At 53.7% G+C, this 18,662-nt stretch overlaps 1 protein-coding gene across 1 annotated transcript in view; it reads right to left on the bottom strand.

The window, feature by feature from the left end:
* IGSF21 (immunoglobin superfamily member 21) overlaps positions 1 to 17,829 on the bottom strand; it is a 43,607-nt gene extending 25,778 nt beyond the window's left edge. Inside the window, exons 1-2 of the mRNA XM_054394863.1 lie at positions 17,772 to 17,829; positions 16,791 to 16,903 (exon numbers count right to left, since the gene is read on the bottom strand). Of these exons, the coding sequence (XP_054250838.1) occupies positions 16,791 to 16,903; positions 17,772 to 17,829 (171 nt within the window). The remainder of the gene's footprint in view (positions 1 to 16,790; positions 16,904 to 17,771) is intronic.
* Between the last annotated feature and the right edge of the window lie 833 nt (positions 17,830 to 18,662).

Below are 18,662 nucleotides of genomic sequence, written 5' to 3' on the forward strand. Positions count from 1 at the left end.
ATGCTGAGGGGTCTGGAGCCTATCTGTGAGGAGCAAAGGCTGAGAGCCCTGGGGCTGAGAGCCTGCAGAAGAGCAGCCCCAGAGGGGAGCTGAGCAATGCTCAGCAAGAGCTAAAGGAGCTGTGGGGGGCAAGAGGCTGGGGCCAGACTCTGCTCAGTGGTGCCCAGGGACAGGGCAAGGGGCACAAACTGGACCCCAGGAGGTTCCACCTGAGCAGGAGGAGAAAGTTGTTTGGTGTGAGGGTGCTGAGCCCTGGAGCAGGCTGCCCAGAGAGGTTGTGGAGTGTCCTTGTGTGGAGAGCTTCCAACCCCCCCTGGGCATTGTGCTCCTGGGCAAACTGCTGTGGGTGCCCTGCTGGAGCAGGAGGGTTGGACTGGCTGAGCTCTCTGAGGTCATCTCCAACCCAAACAATTCTGTAGCAGTATTTTTATCTTTTTTTTTTTTTTTTTTTTTTTTTTTTAGTCTTAATGTTCTTCTTGTGAATATTTTTGGTATTTTTTTTATTCCCATCTTTTATCCTAAATCTTTGCATTTTTTAATGATTTTTCTTTTTTTTTCTTTTTTTTTTTCTCACAATATTCTTCTTCACCACCTCTTAAGGAAGGCTTCCTAAATGTTCTTCCTTTCTGCTCACCCTTCCTGAATTCAAAAGCAAACCTCCTGTGTTTCTATCCAGTTCTCACCTCACCAACTCCAACCTCCAGCTGCTCTTTGGGGTTGTAATTTTTTTAAGTGGGGAAAAAAGAAAAAAAAGGTTTTTTTCTGAGACTGAGGAGGACTTGGGACTTCCCTGTGTCCCCAGGCACCTTCAGATTTATCTCCTCTTCCTGTGAGGAGCAAGGTTTAGTACAAAATGAAGCAGGAGAAGGCAGAGCAGATGAGCACTGGGGGCTAGAACAGCACAACTCAATCCATCAAAGGGTGAGAAGAAGCTTCCTTTACAGCCAGGCACTGGAGAAAGGATTTGGGGATTCACCTCCCAACCCCCAGAACGTCTCAGAAGGAGACCCTCATTGTCTTCACCCAGCACTTCCCTTCCTCCTTGGGCCAAACTCAGCTTTCATTCCTTTATTCAACATCTCCAGCACCTGTTGGAAGGGACAGAGGGGACCCTCAGCCAGTTTGCTGATGGTGTGAAACTGGGAGGAGAGGCTGACACCCCCCCTCAGGCTGTGCTGCCAGTCAGCCAGCCTGGAAAGTTGTTCAGAGGAGCCTCAGGAAGTTCAACCAGGGCAAGGTTGTGCAACTGGAAGAAGAACGACCTCCTGCAACAGGACAGGTGAGGGGGGACCTGCTGGGAAGCAGCTCCACAGGTTGCAGAGTTGGGCAGAGGAACCTCAAGAAGGTCAATAAGAGCAAGTGGAGGGTTTTGCACCTGGGGAGGAACAACCTCCTGCAGCAGGACAGGGGAGGGAGGACCTGCTGGGAAGCAGCCCCCCAGAGAAGGACCTGAAGTGCGGGCAGACAATAAGTAAGTTATCCAGGAGGCCACAAGGGCACCTTGCTGAAGGTCACTGGTGTCCTGGGGTGCATGAAGAAGAGTGTGGGCAGCCAGAATGAGGAAGGTTATTCTCCCTCTCTACTCTGCCCTACTGAGGTCTCAGCTGGAATGTTGGGTTCAGTTCTGAACTTCCCAGTTCAAGAGAGACAGGGAACTACTGGAGAGAGTCCAGCAAGGGCTCCAAAGCTGCTGAGGAGCCTGAAGGATCTCTGTGAGGAGCAAAGGCTGAGACCATTGGGGCTGAGAGCCTGCAGAAGAGCAGCCCCAGAGGGGAGCTGAGCAATGCTCAGCAAGAGCTAAAGGAGCTGTGGGGGACAAGAGGCTGGGGCCAGACTCTGCTCAGTGGTGCCCAGGGACAGGCCAAGCAGCAAGAGGCACAGAGTGGAACCCAGGAGGTTCCACCTGAAGATGAGGAGCAGCTTCTTTGGTGTGAGGGTGCTGGAGGCCTGGAGCAGGCTGCCCAGAGAGGTTGTGGAGTGTCCTTGTGTGGAGAGCTTCCAACCCCCCCTGGGCATTGTGCTCCTGGGCAAGCTGCTGTGGGTGCCCTGCTTTAGGGTGCTTGGATTCCCCTGCTTGAACCCTGCTTGAGGGAGCTTGGTTTGGATGATCCCCAGAGGTCCCCTCCAACCCTCACCACATTGGGATTGTGTTCTCTTTTCTCCTTTTTTTTCCCCCTCTCCTTTTTTTGTTGTTGTTTCTTTTTTTGTTGTTTCTTTTTTTGTTGTTGTTTCTTTTTTTTGTTGTTTCTTTTTTTTGTTGTTCTTTCTTTTTTGTTGTTCTTTCTTTTTTTGTTGTTCTTTCTTTTTTGTTGTTGTTTCTATTTTTTGTTGTTTCTTTTTTTGTTTGTTTTTTGTTGGGTTGTTTTTTCTGTGGTTGCTGTTGTTGCTTTTTATAGCAAAAAGAGGCATAAAAAGCAAAGCTGTCACTAAAACCACCTCTTCAAATTTATCCACCAAGGCTGAAGCTTTTATTGCCAAGAAAATACAGAGGGGGACAGACATGGGATAAAGAACCACAAGAAGAATTATCTGAGCTGTAAATCTGTGGCCTTGGGAACAAGGGGAAGCTTTCAAGGACACATTTGATTTTTTTTTTTTTTCTCCCCCTGACTTTTCTTTATGCCCCAAACTGTTTTTTGGGAGAAGCCTTGGAGCTAATCCACTCCCCCATCATAGAAACATTGAGTGGTAGGGGTTGGAAGGGACCTCTGGAGCTCAGCCAGTCCAACCCCCCCTGCTCCAGCAGGGCACCCACAGCAGCTTGCCCAGGAGCACAATGCCCAGGGAGGGTTGGAAGCTCTCCAGCACCCTCACACCAAACAAGTTGCTCCTCATCTTCAGGTGGAACCTGTTGGCTGGTTGAAGGGAATGACTTTGAGCTGGAAGAGGGGAGGTTGAGACTGGAGATGAGGAAGAAATTCTTTCCAGTGAGGGTAGGGAGAGACTGGAACAGGTTGCCCAGGGAGGTTGTGGATGCTCCCTCCCTGGAGGTGTTCAAAGCCAGGCTGGATGAGGCCCACCTGGGCTGGTGGGAGGTGTCCCTGCCTAGGAACTGGGTGATCTTTGAGGTCTCTTCCAACCCAAACCATTCCATGATTCTAGGACATCTGAGAGGCTTCCTGGTGGGGAATGGTTTGGAGGAGGCAGGATTTGAGCACGCTTGGCTGTTGGGATGTGTTCATAGCTTTGGGTTTGTTGATGGAGCCTTCCCATCCTCCAGCTTCTGATCTGCTAAAAGCTTCCTCACTGTGAGCAACCAACCTGGCTGTGGGCTGGGAAGGGCTTATTTCAACAATGTTCTCTCTGTGGTGAAGGGAAGGAGCACTTTGAATGGCTTTATTTAGTGCTGGGCACAGGACAAAGCAGATGCAGTGAGATCTTAACCTGGCAATCTTAATCACTTAAACCACACAGCCCTGGAGATGATGTGGAATTTTACAGATGTGGAATTTTACAGATGTGGAATTTTACATGGGCCACACACACATGCTCAGACACCTGGGTGATCACTGAGCATCCCAGAATCCCAGCATGGTCAGGGTTGGAAGGGACCTCTGGAGCTCAGCCACTCCAAGCCCCTGCTCCAGCAGGGCACCCACAGCAGCTTGCCCAGCAGCACAATGCCCAGGGGGGGTTGGAAGCTCTCCACACAAGGACACTCCACAACCTCTCTGGCCAGCCTGCTCCAGGGCTCAGCACCCTCACACCAAACAACTTTCTCCTCCTCTTCTCCTGGGTTCCACTTTGTCCCCCCTGTCCCTTGCCCTATCACAGGACACCACTGACAAGAGACTGGCACCTTCTTGGCACCCACCCTTCAGATATTTATAGACATTTATAGACACCAGAACCCCTCTCAGCCTTCTCTTCTCCAGACCAAACTGCCCCAGGGTTCTCAGCCTTTCCTTATCAGTCCCCATTGGAGAGTCTCCACTATATCCCTGCCCCTCTTGAACTGGGAAGCCCAGAACTGGGCACAAATAATCCAGCTAAGGGTCTCACCATTCTCTCAGGTGGAGAAGCTCTTCATGTATCAGCTCAAAGGCTTTGCCAGGGATGATTTTTGGGGCTGGAGTGGAGCAGCTGCTGCAGGGAGGGATGCTCAGAGGAAGGGGATGCTCTACAGACCAGGAGCCTTGCAAACAGAGGAGCTCCCCAGCATATCTGGACACGTGCAGAGCAAGCAGGAAAGCACCAAAAAATACATCTGAGGAAGGGAGCAGGAAAACTGCAGCTCCAAGCATCCCTCCTGCAGCCACTCAGCCTCTGGGACCACTCCCTCAATTCCCACCGAGGGAAGATGTCACAGCCTGGTGGCATCCTGAGGGGATTGCAGGCAGTTGGAAGGCTCCTAAGAAAAGGCTCCTAGGAAGCAGGGGTTTGAGGGGTGGACCACAAGATGGATACAGAACTGGCTTGATGGCTGCACCCCAAGAGTGGCTGTCAATGGTCCATGTCCCAGTGGAGGCCAGGGACAAGCAGAGTCCCTCAGGGCTCAGTCCTGGGACCAGGCTTGTTCAACATCTTTGTCAGTGCCATGGACAGAGGCATTGAGTGCACCCTCAGCAGGTTTGGTGATGACACCAAGCTGTGTGGTGCAGCAGACAGCTGGAGGGAAGGGATCCATCCAGAGGGACCTGGACAGCTGGAGGGACATCGGCTGGACGGGAAGGGATCCATCCAGAGGGACCTGGACAGGCTGCAGAGCTGGGCACAAGTCAACCTCAGGAGGTTCAACAAGACCAAGGGCAAGGTCCTGCAGCTGGGTGGAGGCAATGCCAAGCACAAATGCAGGCTGGGCAGGGACTGGCTGGAGAGCAGCCCTGAGGAGAGGGACTTGGGGGTGCTGGGGGATGAGAAGCTCAACAGGAGCCAGCAGTGAGCACTTGCAGCCCAGAGAGCCAAGCAGAGCCTGGGCTGCAGCAGGAGAAGTGTGGCCAGCAGGGCCAGGGAGGGGATTCTGCCCCTCTGCTCCACTCTGCTGAGACCACACCTGGAGTACTGCATCCAGTTCTGGAGCCTCTGTTACAAGAGGGCTATGGAGATGCTGGAAGGTGTCCAGAGAAGGGCCATGAGGATGAGCAGAGGGCTGGAGCTGCTCTGCTATGAGGACAGACTGAGAGAGTTGGGGCTGTTCAGTCTGGAGAAGAGAAGGCTCCGAGGTGACCTTCTTGTGGCCTTCCAGGATCTGAAGGGGGCTCCAAGAAAGCTGGGGAGGGACTTTTTAGGATCTCAGGTAGTGACAGGACTGGGGGGAATGGAATAAAGCTGGAAGTGGGGAGATTCAGACTGGATGTGAGGAAGAAGTTCTTCCCCATGAGAGTGGTGAGAGCCTGGAATGGGTTGTGCAGGGAGGTGGTTGAGGCTCCATCCCTGGAGGTGTTTGCAGCCAGGCTGGATGAGGCTCTGGCCAGCCTGCTCCAGTGTGAGGTGTCCCTGCCCATGGCAGGGGGGTTGGAACTGGCTGAGCCTTGTGGTCCCTTCCAACCCTGCCTGATTCTAGGATTCTATGATTCTAAGTAGTCTCTCTCCAGGGATTAAACCTCCTGCCAGCCTTTTATCTGTGCCCTGAGGTCACTGAGTTGTTGGAAAGGAGCTCCACATAAGGTTGTTGGTGAACCCAGTGAGGTGTGGAGGCATCCAGGCTTCTGGCTGGGTAGAAACAAGACAGGAGTCATAGGATGGGTTTGAAGGGACCAGTTTGGCAGCAGCCACTGGTGAGGGCCTGAGGAGAAGCTCATGGGGTTCAATGAGGCAAAGGGCAAGGTCCTGCAGCTGGGGGCAGAGCAATTCTCACTATCAATCCAGCTGAGGGATGGGGAGATTGAGAGCAGCCCTGCAGGAAAGGACTTGGGGATGTGGGGGAGAACCTGGGCAGGAGCCAGCAATGGGCACTGGCAGCCCAAAAGGCCAAGGGCAGCCTGGGCTGCATCCAAAGCAGCATGGCCAGAGCTGGAGAGAGAGGATCCTGCCCCTCTGCTCTGCTCTGGGGAGACCTCACCTGCAGGGCTGTGTCTGGGACCACCAAAACAAGGACACAGAGCTGCTGAAGCAGGTCCAGATGAGGCTACAAGGGAGAAAACCTTCCCTGTGGGGACAAGTTGGGGCTGTTCAGCCTGGAGGGAAAAAAAAAACAGGCTCCAGGGAGACCTTAGAACTGTGTTTCAATATCTGCAGGGGACCTGCAGGAAGGCTGGGGAGGGACTGTTCAGAAGGGGCTGTGGGGATAGGACCAGGGGCAGTGGTTTGAAACTGGAGCAGGGGAGGATTAGGTTGGACATCAGGAAGAAGTTGTGCACAAGGAGGGTGGGGAGACACTGGAACAGGCTGCCCAGGGATGTGGTTGAGACTCCATCCCTGGAGACATTCAAGGTCAGGCTTGATGTGGCCCTGGGCAGCCTGCTCTAGTTGGAGGTGTCCCTGCTGGGTGCAGGGGGCTTGGACAAGATGACCTTGGAGGGTCCCTTCCAACCAGATGCATTCTGTGCCTCTATGATGCTGTATGCCCACATCAAGGGATGGAAGAAAAAGAGACAGAGGGAGAGGAAAAGGCACCAGAGCCCAGCTCAGGCAGCTGGGGGCCTGCTGCATTATTTATAAACCCCAGGAAAAATCTTATTCCTGACAAAAACTCAGCAATTGCCTCTGTGCAGGAAGACATTAACCTCCTGCTCCTTCCTGCTGTCACAGAAGCAGCTCCCTCCTGCCTCCCCCCCTCTTCCCTAGCTGTCACCTCCCCAGTGACCTGCTGGTTTGCTGTCCCCAAAATCTGCTGGCACCATTAATATTGCCTCAGCCTCCCTCCAGGATACTCAGTGAGTCAGATGAGCCTTGAGGAGTGATGGATGGGGGCCCAAGGGAGTGGTGGGGAGGTATTTGGGAGGGCAAAGTGAGTTGTAATGCATAGAATGACACCATTGTAGAATGAGAGAATCATTCTGGTTGGAGGAGACCTTAGTGATCATCCAGTCCAGCCCTTAACCCAGCACTGCCAGGGCACCACCAACCCATGGCCCTCAGCACCACAGCTCCAGGGCTTGGAAACCCCTCCAGGGATGGAGACTCCAGCACTGCCCTGGGCAGCCTGGGCCAGGCCTTGACAACCCTCAGGGGGATCAAATTGTTCCTCAGGTCCAACCTAAGCTTTCCCTGAAGCAACTATGAGGCTCTTTCTTCTTGTCTGGTCTCTTGCTCCTTGGAAGAAGAGACCAACCCCCACCTGCCTCCAACCTCCTTCCAGGGAGCTGCAGAGAGCCAGAAGGTCTCCCCTTAACATCCTTTTCTCCAGGCTGAACCAGCCCAGCTCCCTCAGCTGCTCCTCCCCTGTTCTCCAGACCCTTCCCCAGCTTTGTTGCCCTTCTCTGGACCTGCTCCAGCCTCTCAATGTCCTTCTTGGAGTGAGAGGTCAGAAGCCAGCATGCCCTGAACCCACAGGATGCCTTCCCATCTAAACAGGAGAAGGAACTCCTTTTCTTTGAGGGTGGCAGAGCCCTGGAGCAGGCTGCCCAGAGAAGTGGTGGAGTCTCCATCTCTGGACACTTTCAAGGCCCTCCTGGATGTTTTCCTGTGTGATCTGCTTTAGGTGATGCTACCCTGGCAGAGGGTTGGACTGGGTGATCTCCAGAGGTCCCTTCCCACCCCCTACCACTCTGTGTGTGCTTCCCATCATGGTCTCACTAACCTCCAGGGATTCCCTGGGGCACAGCCCCACCATCAGTCACCCTCAAGGCCCCATGGAGGTGAGACAGAAAGGTCCTGCAAGAGGGTTGTGCAGTTATGGGAGGTGCAGCCCTGGAACTGGAGTGATGCCCTCAGCCAGCAGCAGCAGCAGCAGCAGCAGAGGAGCTCAATAAGCTCTGCTGCTGCTCTGTGACCTTCTGTCCCCTCCTCAGCATGAGGAATTAAAAGAGTTCCCCACTCTGACATTTAAATGATCATCCCCCAGGAGCAGCAATGACCCAAGCAGGCTGGAGATGAATGGCACAAGTCAGACCCCTCGTGGTTACTGGTCCAAGACCTCTCCATCAGCAGCTTTTCTCCCATTATGAAGAATTTCTCCACAGCTGTTAAAACTCCAGATTTTTTTTATCTTTTCCCCTCCAAGTGGACAAGGTTCATCTGCCTTGAAAATTTGGAAGGGGGTTAGGACTTTCTGGGAGATGCTTTCTAGGAGCAAGAGGTAAAAAGCAGCATCCCAGTGCCTCCAGCTTGGCTTCTCCTGAGCATCCCCAAAGCAGCAGCCCTCAGTCTGCCCCAGGCTCTGAGCTTTCCCAGCAGCATCATATGGGGTAGGAAGGGTTTACAACAGGCTCAAAACATTGAGTGTCCTTCACTTGGCTCCTCCACCCCAAGGGGGTCTGCAAGAAAGCTGGGGAGGGACTCTTTACAAGTGGTCAGGCACTGGAACAGGCTGCCCAGGGAGGTGGTGGAGTCCCCAGCCCTGAAGGTGTTCAAGAAACCTGTGGCCATGGCACTTGGGGCCATGGTTTGGTGGCCATGGTGGGGTTGGGGTGCTGGTTGGAGTCAGTCACCTCAGAGGACTTTCCCAACCCTAACAATTCAATGATTCTGGGATGTATCAGGAGGATGTGCCCAGCTGGCCAAGAGGTCCAGTGTCATCTGGGCTTGGATCAGCCACAGAGTGGCCAGCAGGTCTTGGGGTGTGATTGCACCCCTGGCCTCAGCACTGGTGAGCATTTGGTTCAGGTTTGGGCTCCTCACTCCAAGAAGGACATTGAGAGGCTGGAGCAGCTCCAGAGAAGGGCAAGGAAGCTGAGGAAGGGTCTGGAGAACAGATGACCAGAGGGCTGCAGCACCTTCCCTATGGGGACAGGCTAAGAGAGTTGGGGTTGTTCAGCCTGGAGAAGAGAATGTTCTGGAGAGACCTCAGAGCAGCCTTCCAGGACCTGAAGGGGCTCCAGGAGAGCTGGGGAGGGACTTTGGACAAGGGCTGGGAGTGCCAGGACAAGGGACAATGGCTTTGAGCTGGGAGAGGGGAGATTGAGAGTGGAGATGAGGAAGAAATTCTTTGGAGTGAGGGTGGGGAGAGACTGGCACAGGTTGCCCAGGGAGGCTGTGGCTGTCCCCTCCCTGGAGGTGTTCAAGACCAGGCTGGATGAGGCCTTGAGCAAGCTGGGCTGGTGGGAGGTGTCCCTGAGGGGTGTGTAGGGGAGGGCTAGAACTGGATGATGTTTTAAGCTCCCTTCCAAGCCAAACCATTTTGTGATTCCATGACCCAGCCCTGGAGCTGATGCTGCTCTGAGCAGTGACTTTGTCACTGTCACCAGCAACATTTCCCTGCTCAGAGCCACCGTGGGAGCTGCCAGCTGTGGCTGGAACCTCTCATTGCTCCTAATGGGCAGTGGCAGAGGAAGCCCCTGAGGGGACCACACTTTGTCACCATCCATCAGGCAGCTCTGAGAGGCACTGCCAACATCTGTAATGCATCAGCCCCTGCTTGGCCTGGCCAAGGGGTTTGGAGCTCTGGGGTGTTCACCAGGCAGGCAGCACCCCTCGATGGGGAAAAATGCTTTGGAATCATCCAATCACAGAGCAGTTTGGGTTGGAAAAGACCTTCAGGATCATCCAGTCCAACCATTCTCTAACTCCACCAAGGCTGGGGTTAACCCATGGCCCTCAGCACATCTCTGCAGCTTTAACCCCCCCATGCTTCAAGGTGTGGAGTGCAAAACCCAGGGCTGTTGGGTGGAGGATGGGGACAAGGGTAGGTGAGGGGGTCCCATGGAGGCATGGTGCACACCCCCCTGAGCTGCAAAGGGGATGTTAAGGGGTGCCATGGAGAGAAACACTCCTGTGTGGGTGCTGTGGAGGGCAATGCCCATAGACCATGAGTGCTGTGGAGGGCAATGCTTGTGCACCATGGAGAACAATGTTCATGGACTATGGGTTCCATGGAGAGCAATGCCCATGGACAATGGTTGCACTGGAGAGCAATGTTCATGGGCAATGGGTGCTATGGAGAGCAATGTTCATGGGCAATGGGTGCTATGGAGAGCAGTGTTCATGGGCAATGGGTGCTATGGAGAGCAATGTTCATGGGGGATGGGTGCTATGGAGAGCAGTGTTCATGGGCAATGGGTGCTATGCAGAGCAGTGTTCATGGGCAATGGGTGCTATGGAGAGCAATGTTCATGGGCAATGGGTGCTATGGAGAGCAGTGTTCATGGGCAATGGGTGCTATGGAGAGCAATGTTCATGGGGGATGGGTGCTATGGAGAGCAATGTTCATGGGCAATGGGTGCTATGGAGAGCAATGTTCATGGGCAATGGGTGCTATGGAGAGCAATGTTCATGGGCAATGGGTGCTATGCAGAGCAGTGTTCATGGGCAATGGGTGCTATGGAGAGCAGTGTTCATGGGGGATGGGTGCTATGGAGAGCAATGTTCATGGGCAATGGGTGCTATGGAGAGCAGTGTTCCTGGGGGATGGGTGCTATGGAGAGCAGTGTTCATGGGCAATGGGTGCTATGCAGAGCAGTGTTCATGGGCAATGGGTGCTATGGAGAGCAGTGTTCATGGGGGATGGGTGCTATGGAGAGCAGTGTTCATGGGCAATGGGTGCTATGGAGAGCAATGTTCATGGGCAATGGGTGCTATGCAGAGCAGTGTTCATGGGCAATGGGTGCTATGGAGAGCAGTGTTCATGGGCAATGGGTGCTATGCAGAGCAGTGTTCATGGGCAATGGGTGCTATGGAGAGCAGTGTTCATGGGGGATGGGTGCTATGGAGAGCAGTGTTCATGGGCAATGGGTGCTATGGAGAGCAGTGTTCCTGGGGGATGGGTGCTATGGAGAGCAGTGTTCATGGGCAATGGGTGCTATGGAGAGCAGTGTTCATGGGCAATGGGTGCTATGGAGAGCAGTGTTCCTGGGGGATGGGTGCTATGGAGAGCAGTGTTCATGGGCAATGGGTGCTATGGAGAGCAATGTTCATGGGGGATGGGTGCTATGGAGAGCAATGTTCATGGGCAATGGGTGCTATGGAGAGCAATGTTCATGGGCAATGGGTGCTATGCAGAGCAGTGTTCATGGGCAATGGGTGCTATGGAGAGCAGTGTTCATGGGGGATGGGTGCTATGGAGAGCAATGTTCATGGGCAATGGGTGCTATGGAGAGCAGTGTTCATGGGGGATGGGTGCTATGGAGAGCAGTGTTCATGGGCAATGGGTGCTATGCAGAGCAGTGTTCATGGGCAATGGGTGCTATGGAGAGCAGTGTTCATGGGGGATGGGTGCTATGGAGAGCAGTGTTCATGGGCAATGGGTGCTATGGAGAGCAATGTTCATGGGCAATGGGTGCTATGGAGAGCAGTGTTCATGGGCAATGGGTGCTATGGAGAGCAGTGTTCATGGGGGATGGGTGCTATGGAGAGCAGTGTTCATGGGCAATGGGTGCTATGGAGAGCAATGTTCATGGGCAATGGGTGCTATGGAGAGCAGTGTTCATGGGCAATGGGTGCTATGCAGAGCAGTGTTCATGGGCAATGGGTGCTATGCAGAGCAGTGTTCATGGGCAATGGGTGCTATGGAGAGCAGTGTTCATGGGGGATGGGTGCTATGGAGAGCAGTGTTCATGGGCAATGGGTGCTATGGAGAGCAGTGTTCATGGGCAATGGGTGCTATGGAGAGCAATGTTCCTGGGGGATGGGTGCTATGGAGAGCAGTGTTCATGGGCAATGGGTGCTATGGAGAGCAGTGTTCATGGGCAATGGGTGCTATGGAGAGCAATGCCCATGGACCATGAGTGCTGTGGAGGGCAATGCTTGTGCACCAAGCATGTCATGAAGAGCAATGCTCATGGACCATGGATTCCATGAGAGCAATGCTCATGGGCAATGGATACTATAGAGAGCAATGCCCATGAACCATGGGTGCTTTGCAAAGAAATTCCCATGGACCATGAGTGCTGTGGAGGACAATGCTTGTGTACCAAGCTCTCATGGAGAGCAATGCTCATGGACCATGGGTACTATGAAGAGCAATGCCCATGGGTGCTATGGAGAGCAATGCCTATGCACAATAGGTGCTATGGAGAGCAATGCCCATCCATCATGAATGCTGTGGAAAACAATGCCCATGCACCATGGGTGCTATGGACACCAGTGTCCAAGTGTCATGAGTGCTATGGAGAGCAATGCCCATGCACCATGGGTGCTATGGAGAGCAATATCCATGGACCATGGGTGCCATGGAAACAATGCCCATGGACCATGGGTGCCATGGAGAGCAATGTTCATAGACAATGGGTGCTATGAAAAGCCACTCCTATGGACCATAGGTGCCATGGAGAGCAACTCCCATGGACCACAGGTGCTGTGGAGAGCAATGTCCATGGACCATGAATGCAATGGAAACAATGCCCATGGACCATGGGTGCCATGGAGAGCAATGCCCACAGACCACAGGTGCTACAGAGAGCTATGCCCACGGTCCACAGGTGCTGTGGAGAGCTATGCCCACAGACCATGGGTGCCATGGAAACAATGCCCATGGACCATGGGTGCCATGGAGAGCAATGACCGTGGACCACAGGTGCTGTGGAGAGCAATGCCCACAGACCACAGGTGCTACAGAGAGCTATGCCCACAGCCCATGGGTGCCATGGAAACAATGCCCATGGACCATGGGTGCCATGGAAAGCAATATTCATGGGCAATGAGTACTATGGAGAACAGTGCTCATGAGCACCACAGATGCTACAGAGAGCCATGGAGTGCCATGGAGTGCAATGTTCATGAGCAATGGGTGCTCTGAAGAGCAATGCCCATGGACCATGGGTGCCATGGAGAGCAATGCCCTCTGACCTCAGGTGCTGTGGAGAGCAATGCCTGTGGACCACAGGTCCTACAGAGAGCTATACCCACAGACCATGGGTGCCATGGAAACAATGCCCATGGACCACGGGTGCTGTGGAGAGCAATGCCCATGGACCACAGGTGTTACAGAGAGCAATGCCCACAGCCCATGGGTGCCATGGAAACAATGTCCATGGACCACAGGTGCTACAGAGAGCTATGCCCATGGACCATGAGTGCTACAGAGAGCTATGCCCACAGCCCGTGGGTGCCATGGAAACAATGCCCATGGACCACAGGTGCTACAGAGAGTTATGCCCACACACCATGGGTGCCATGGAGAGCAATGCCCATGGACCACAGGTGCCATGGAGAGCAATGCCCATGGACCAGAGGTGCTGTGGAGAGCTATGCCCACGGACCATGAGTGCTACAGAGAGCGATACCTGTGCAACAGCGCTGCAGACAGCAACGCCAGCCCCAGCTCCAAGCCCTTTTCCATCTTGCTAATTAGACTAAACACCAAACACTAATTAACTGAGGCAGAACAGCTCTCCCTGGACCCTCAGGCTCCCCTCCATCCCCAGCCCTCCCTGTTCACACATCCCCCAGCCAAGCCCCAGGGTCCCCAGCGGGCAGAGGGACGGTGAGCGTGGGAGCTCTGCTGTGCACCAGGGAATCTCCCAGCCCTTCCCTGCCACCAAAAACCTGCAAAACATTTTTTTTTTGTTAGTTTTTCTGGAGGGGGGGGGCTTTTTTTTTTTTTTTTTTGCATTGCAATTACCACAGCCTCATCTGAGCCCCTGGCTGTGTGCACAGGCTGCCTGCTGCCTGCATCCTCCACCGCTGCCAGATGTCTGCGCAGAGCCAGCCCAAGGCTCCCAGGATTTTTATTCCCCTCCCTTCTTGCTTCTCTCTTCTTCTTCTTCTTCTTTTTTTTTTTTTTTGTTCAATAGATTTTTTTTAAGAGCTCTGCACTGCTACAGAGAATCATCTCCCCCCCTCCCCCCCCATCCCTCCCGCTTTCCCCTCCCCCCAGCCCTCGCTGCAGCATGACAGTGACCATACTAATCAGGGCTTGAGTGCCACCCCCGAGACGGCTGTGAAAGGAGCCAGCCAGCAGCTTGACAGCTCCGTGGCTTCCCCCAGCTCATTACAAGCTCGTTTGCAAAGATGCCACCACTCCCGTCTCCTACAAAGAGCTTTGGAGCACTTGCCCGAGGTGCAAGGGGTTTCTGACCTGTGCCTGCATGCGTGCTCGGGCAACAGGCACCTTCTGGAGGTGAATCCACCAGGGAGAAAGGTGGTTGGATGTTCATTAACACCTCTGCAGATGGCATGTGGTGCTGTTTGTGCTGTGGGAAAGCCTCTTTGCTCAGCACAGGTCTCCTCAAGTCTTCAGCACTTTGGAATCATAGAATCCTAGAATTGGAAGGGACCTCAAGGCTCAGCCAGTTCCAACCCCCCTGCCATGGGCAGGGACACCTCACACCACAGCAGATTGCTCACAGCCTTCAAAACCTCCAGGTATGAGGCTTCCACCACCTCCCTGGGCAACCTGTGCCAGTGTCTCACCACCCTCATGGGGAAGAACTTCTTCCTAACATCCAATCTGAGTCTCCCCATTTCTAGTTTTGCTCCATTCCCCCCAGTCCTATCACTCCCTGACACCCTCAAAAGTCCCTCTCCAGCTTTCTGGTAGCCCTCTTCAGATATTGGAAGGCCACAAGAAGGTCTCCTGGGAGTCTTCTCTTCTCCAGACTGAACAAGCCCACACCTGGTGGGTTTTGCATGTGCCCCATGAGTGATGCAGGCACCCCGTGGCTTCTGGATGCATCCCAGTGGGTTATGGTTGCACCCAATGGGTTGTGCATGCACCCCAACAAGTCCTGCATCCACCTCATGGGGTACAGAACCCGTGGAAGGAATTTGGGAAATCTCAAGATGCTGTACAAAAAGAAAACAAACAACCAAACAACTTCCTGAGTGCAGGAAGCTCCCTGGGAAAAGCAGAAACAGGGGAAAAGAAGGGGGGGGGGGGGAGGGGAATGGAAGAGAGGAGGATTTGTGGTGCTAAAAATAAAAACTGGGCTATTTTTTCTCCCTTCCTACTCTCTCTGTGGTTTCCCAGAGCAGAATTTGCTGGGCTGCCCCAGCCTTTTGCCAAGGGCTCCAGCAGCATCCCTCTGTGCAGGGGTGGGGGTAGGGATTATGCAAATCCAGCCCCAGCTAGCAAGAAAGTGGGTTAATCCAATATCACTGAGTGGGAAAGGGAAGGAAAAAACCTGGCTGAGGTAGCAGCACCAGGAGAAAAACCTTCCTGCCCCAACAGAGAGGGAAGCCAAAGCCAACTGCAGTTGCAGTTTAGGGTTTGGGGCAGTTGGAGTCATGGAATTGAGTTGGAAAAGACCTCCAAGAGTCCAACCAGCAACCCAACCCCACCATGGCCACTAAACCATGTCCCCAAGTGCCATGGCCAAGGTTTTCTGAACACCTCCAGGGGATGGGGACTCCACCACCTCCTTGGATATCCAATTCCAATCCCTGACCGGGGAGAAATTGTTCCTAACCTCCAACCTACCCCTCCCCTGGCACAATTTCAGGCCATTTCTTCTCCTCCTGTCACCTGCTACTAAGGGGAAGAGACCAACCCCCACCTCTTCATGCTTTATATTTTGCTGTTTCTCTGCTTGCATCCCCACCACACCTAACCACACATATTTATGACCAGAACTCCATGGGAATCCTCCTGTGCTCCAGCAACTGAATATCCATCAAGACACAGAGCAGCTTTTCCCTATTTATAACTCACCTGGGTACAAGGAAGAGCTTCCAGGCAGAGATGCTTCTCATTTAGGGGAGTAGAAACAAGGTGGGAAAAATCCAAGAGAAAGAAAAATATCCCCTGGCAAAGGGGCTGCTGCTTCATTCCAAAGCCCCCAGCCCAATTAGTTCTTTCTGTCACTCCTCCACCAGCAAAACTGCAACTAAAGGGCTGAGGTTTGGAGGTTTTTGGGGGTTGGTTTTGGTTATTTTTTTTTTTTCCAGCTGGAAAACTTCCGAATTTTCTCTCTGATCTTGTTAGTCCTTGGCAGCTTATCCTGAAATTCCCTAGAGAAATCCCTTCCCCCCCTAAAAAAAACCAAAACAACTCATTGCTCTGGATTGTTATAGCTGAGGTTTGATCCAGGTGGGAATGGTGCTGGTAGCAGGGAAAGTTACAGCCTCCAAATTCCCTCTCCTTGATTTTCTCCAGATCAGTATCCCACATCCCTGAGAACTTTGGGGACAGGGATGGGAAGGGGAAAGGTTTTCAAGGGACAGCCCAATGTGAAGAGCTCTGCACGGCTTCCCAAGCCCCAACTACAGTCTCACAGGATATCAGAGGTTGGAAGGGACCTCCAGAGATCATCAGGTCCAACCCCCCTGCCAGAGCAGGGTCACTGAGGGTAGTCTGCACAGGAATGCATCCAGGTGGGGTTGGAAAGGCTCCAGAGAAGGAGACTCCACAACCCCCCTGGGCAGCCTGCTCCAGGGCTCTGTCACCCTCACTGTAGAGAAGTTTCTCCTCATGTTGAGCTGAAATCTTCTCTGGTCAAGTTTGAACCAATTGTTCCTTGGCTTATCTCTGTGAACCACCCAAAAGAGCCTGGCCCCCTCCCCTTGCCCCCCACCCCTCAGCTATTGATAGACATTGATCAGATCCCTCTCAGCCTTCTCTTCTCCACACTAAACACCCCCAGGGCTCTCAGTCTCTCTTCACAGGGGAGATGCTCAAGTCCCCAAATCATCCTCCTGGCTCTCCCTTGGACTCTCTCCAGCAGGTCTCTGTCTCTCTGGAACTGGACAGCCCAGTTTTGGGGGTCAGGAGGTGCTGGGTGAGAGGTTGACCTTGATGACCTCTCAGGTCTTTTCCAGCCTTGTTGGAACCATGATTCTGTGTGGAACAGGCCCAGCACTGCCTCAGAGTGGCTTACCCTGTACCAGACGACCTCCCTCATCCTCCCATCCGTCTTGAAGTTGCATTTCAAGGTCACGGCGTCCCCCACCACCACGGGGGGCAGAGGCTCGATGCTGACAGTCAGGTAGGCTGGAAAGGTGCCAAAAGAAAGGAGAAAATGTCAGCTGCCAAGGCAGGGTGAGTTATGGAGACACAGGATTGCTGTGGTTGGGGAAAAAAAGCTTCCAAGCTCCTTCAAGCCCAACTGTTCGCTGGCACTGCCGAGTCTGGGGTTGAATTGCAGCCCTCAGCACCACCCCTGCAAGGCTTGGAAAGCCCTCCAGGGATGGGGACTCCACCACTGCTCCAGGAACCCTGAGCCAGGCTTGGAAAGCCCTCCAGGGATGGGGGCTCCACAACTGCTCCAGGAGCCCTGAGCCAGGCTTGGAAAGCCCTCCAGGGATGGGGGCTCCACAACTGCTCCAGGAGCCCTGAGCCAGGCTTGGAGAACCCTCAAAGGGAAGAAATTGTTCCTCACATCCAAGCTAAACCTCCCCTTGGGGCAGCTCCAGTCCATTTGCAGGAGTAAGGAGGATGGAGCAAAACTAGAAGTGGGGAGATTCAGATTGGATGTTAGGAAGAAATTCTTCCCCATGAGGGTGGTGAGAGCCTGGCAGAGGTTGCCCAGGGAGGTGGTGGAAGCCTCATCCCTGGAGGTGTTTTGCAGCCAGGCTGGATGTGGCTGTGAGCAACCTGCTGTGGTGTGAGGTGTCCCTGGCCATGGCAGGGGGGTTGGGACTGGCTGAGCCTTGAGGTCCCTTCCAACCCTGCTAGTTGTGTGAATTCTATGATTTCACAAGCTGCACAAGGAGCAACCACTTCACTGCTTCTCCTCCCCAGCCCAGCTTTGCAAACCTCCCCCAACAAAGCCTGGGCTGCAGGTTTTGAGGCTCTTCTTGGCTCCCTGCCTGAAGCCCTGACCCCACCAGCCCCCTTTTCCCCACCTGCAACCCCAAACCCATCTTGACAGGGAGGAAAGCAGCTTTGACCTTGTTCTCCACCATCATCTGCTCCATGTTGGTTCTCTTCCCACTGCAGACCAACTTCTTCCACCTTGTGCCTCCTTCCAAACTGTCTAAATCACTCTTTGCTGATGGGAACAGCTCCAACAAATTAATCAGAGGAGGTGCAAAGCCCAGGTTGTGGTTTTACAGCCCAGCCTTGGCTGGCAGCCTGCTGCTTCTCCATCTCCTGCAGGGTCTGCCCTAGCAGCAGAAGGAAAATCAGAGCAGGGGAGGCTCTGCCTGGCTCCTTCCTCCCTGCTTCTCCTCCATTTGCTGCAAAACTCTGGCAGGAGCAAGGAGCAGGCAAGGGCAGGAGGGTAGGCAAATTGCATCTCTGTTTTGTTTTACCTCTCTTTCCTCCAGCTGCTGGAAGAAAGGTGCCAGACTGACAGCCCAGCAGATCCAAGCCTCTCTTCAGCATTCTTGCTCTGACAGCACCCATTTGACATCATCTTTAACCAGGACACCCCCAAGCAGCCCTTCACCCACTGCAAAATTCCATTTTTTCTCCTCCTTTATTTTGCAAATTGCTTCTTGCATCAGGTGGGAAAGAAACCCCCCCAGAGGGCCTGGGAAATGGGAGCATGCTTGGGAATGGGGCTGTAGGAACCAAGATTCCTTTGCAGAAGGTGCCCTGAAAGAGGGGAAGGGGATTTGATACAGACTCTCAGTACTCCCAGCATGGTGGTGAGGGTTGGAGGGGACCTCTGGAGCTCAGCCACTCCAACCAACCTCCCTGCCCCAGCAGGGCACCCACAGCAGCTTGCCCAGGAGCACAATGCCCAGGGGGGGTTGGAAGCTCTCCACACAAGGACACTCCACAACCTCTCTGGGCAGCCTGCTCC

This window comes from Indicator indicator, chromosome 32 (assembly GCF_027791375.1).
Source record: "Indicator indicator isolate 239-I01 chromosome 32, UM_Iind_1.1, whole genome shotgun sequence".
Classification (NCBI taxonomy): Eukaryota; Metazoa; Chordata; class Aves; order Piciformes; family Indicatoridae; genus Indicator; species Indicator indicator.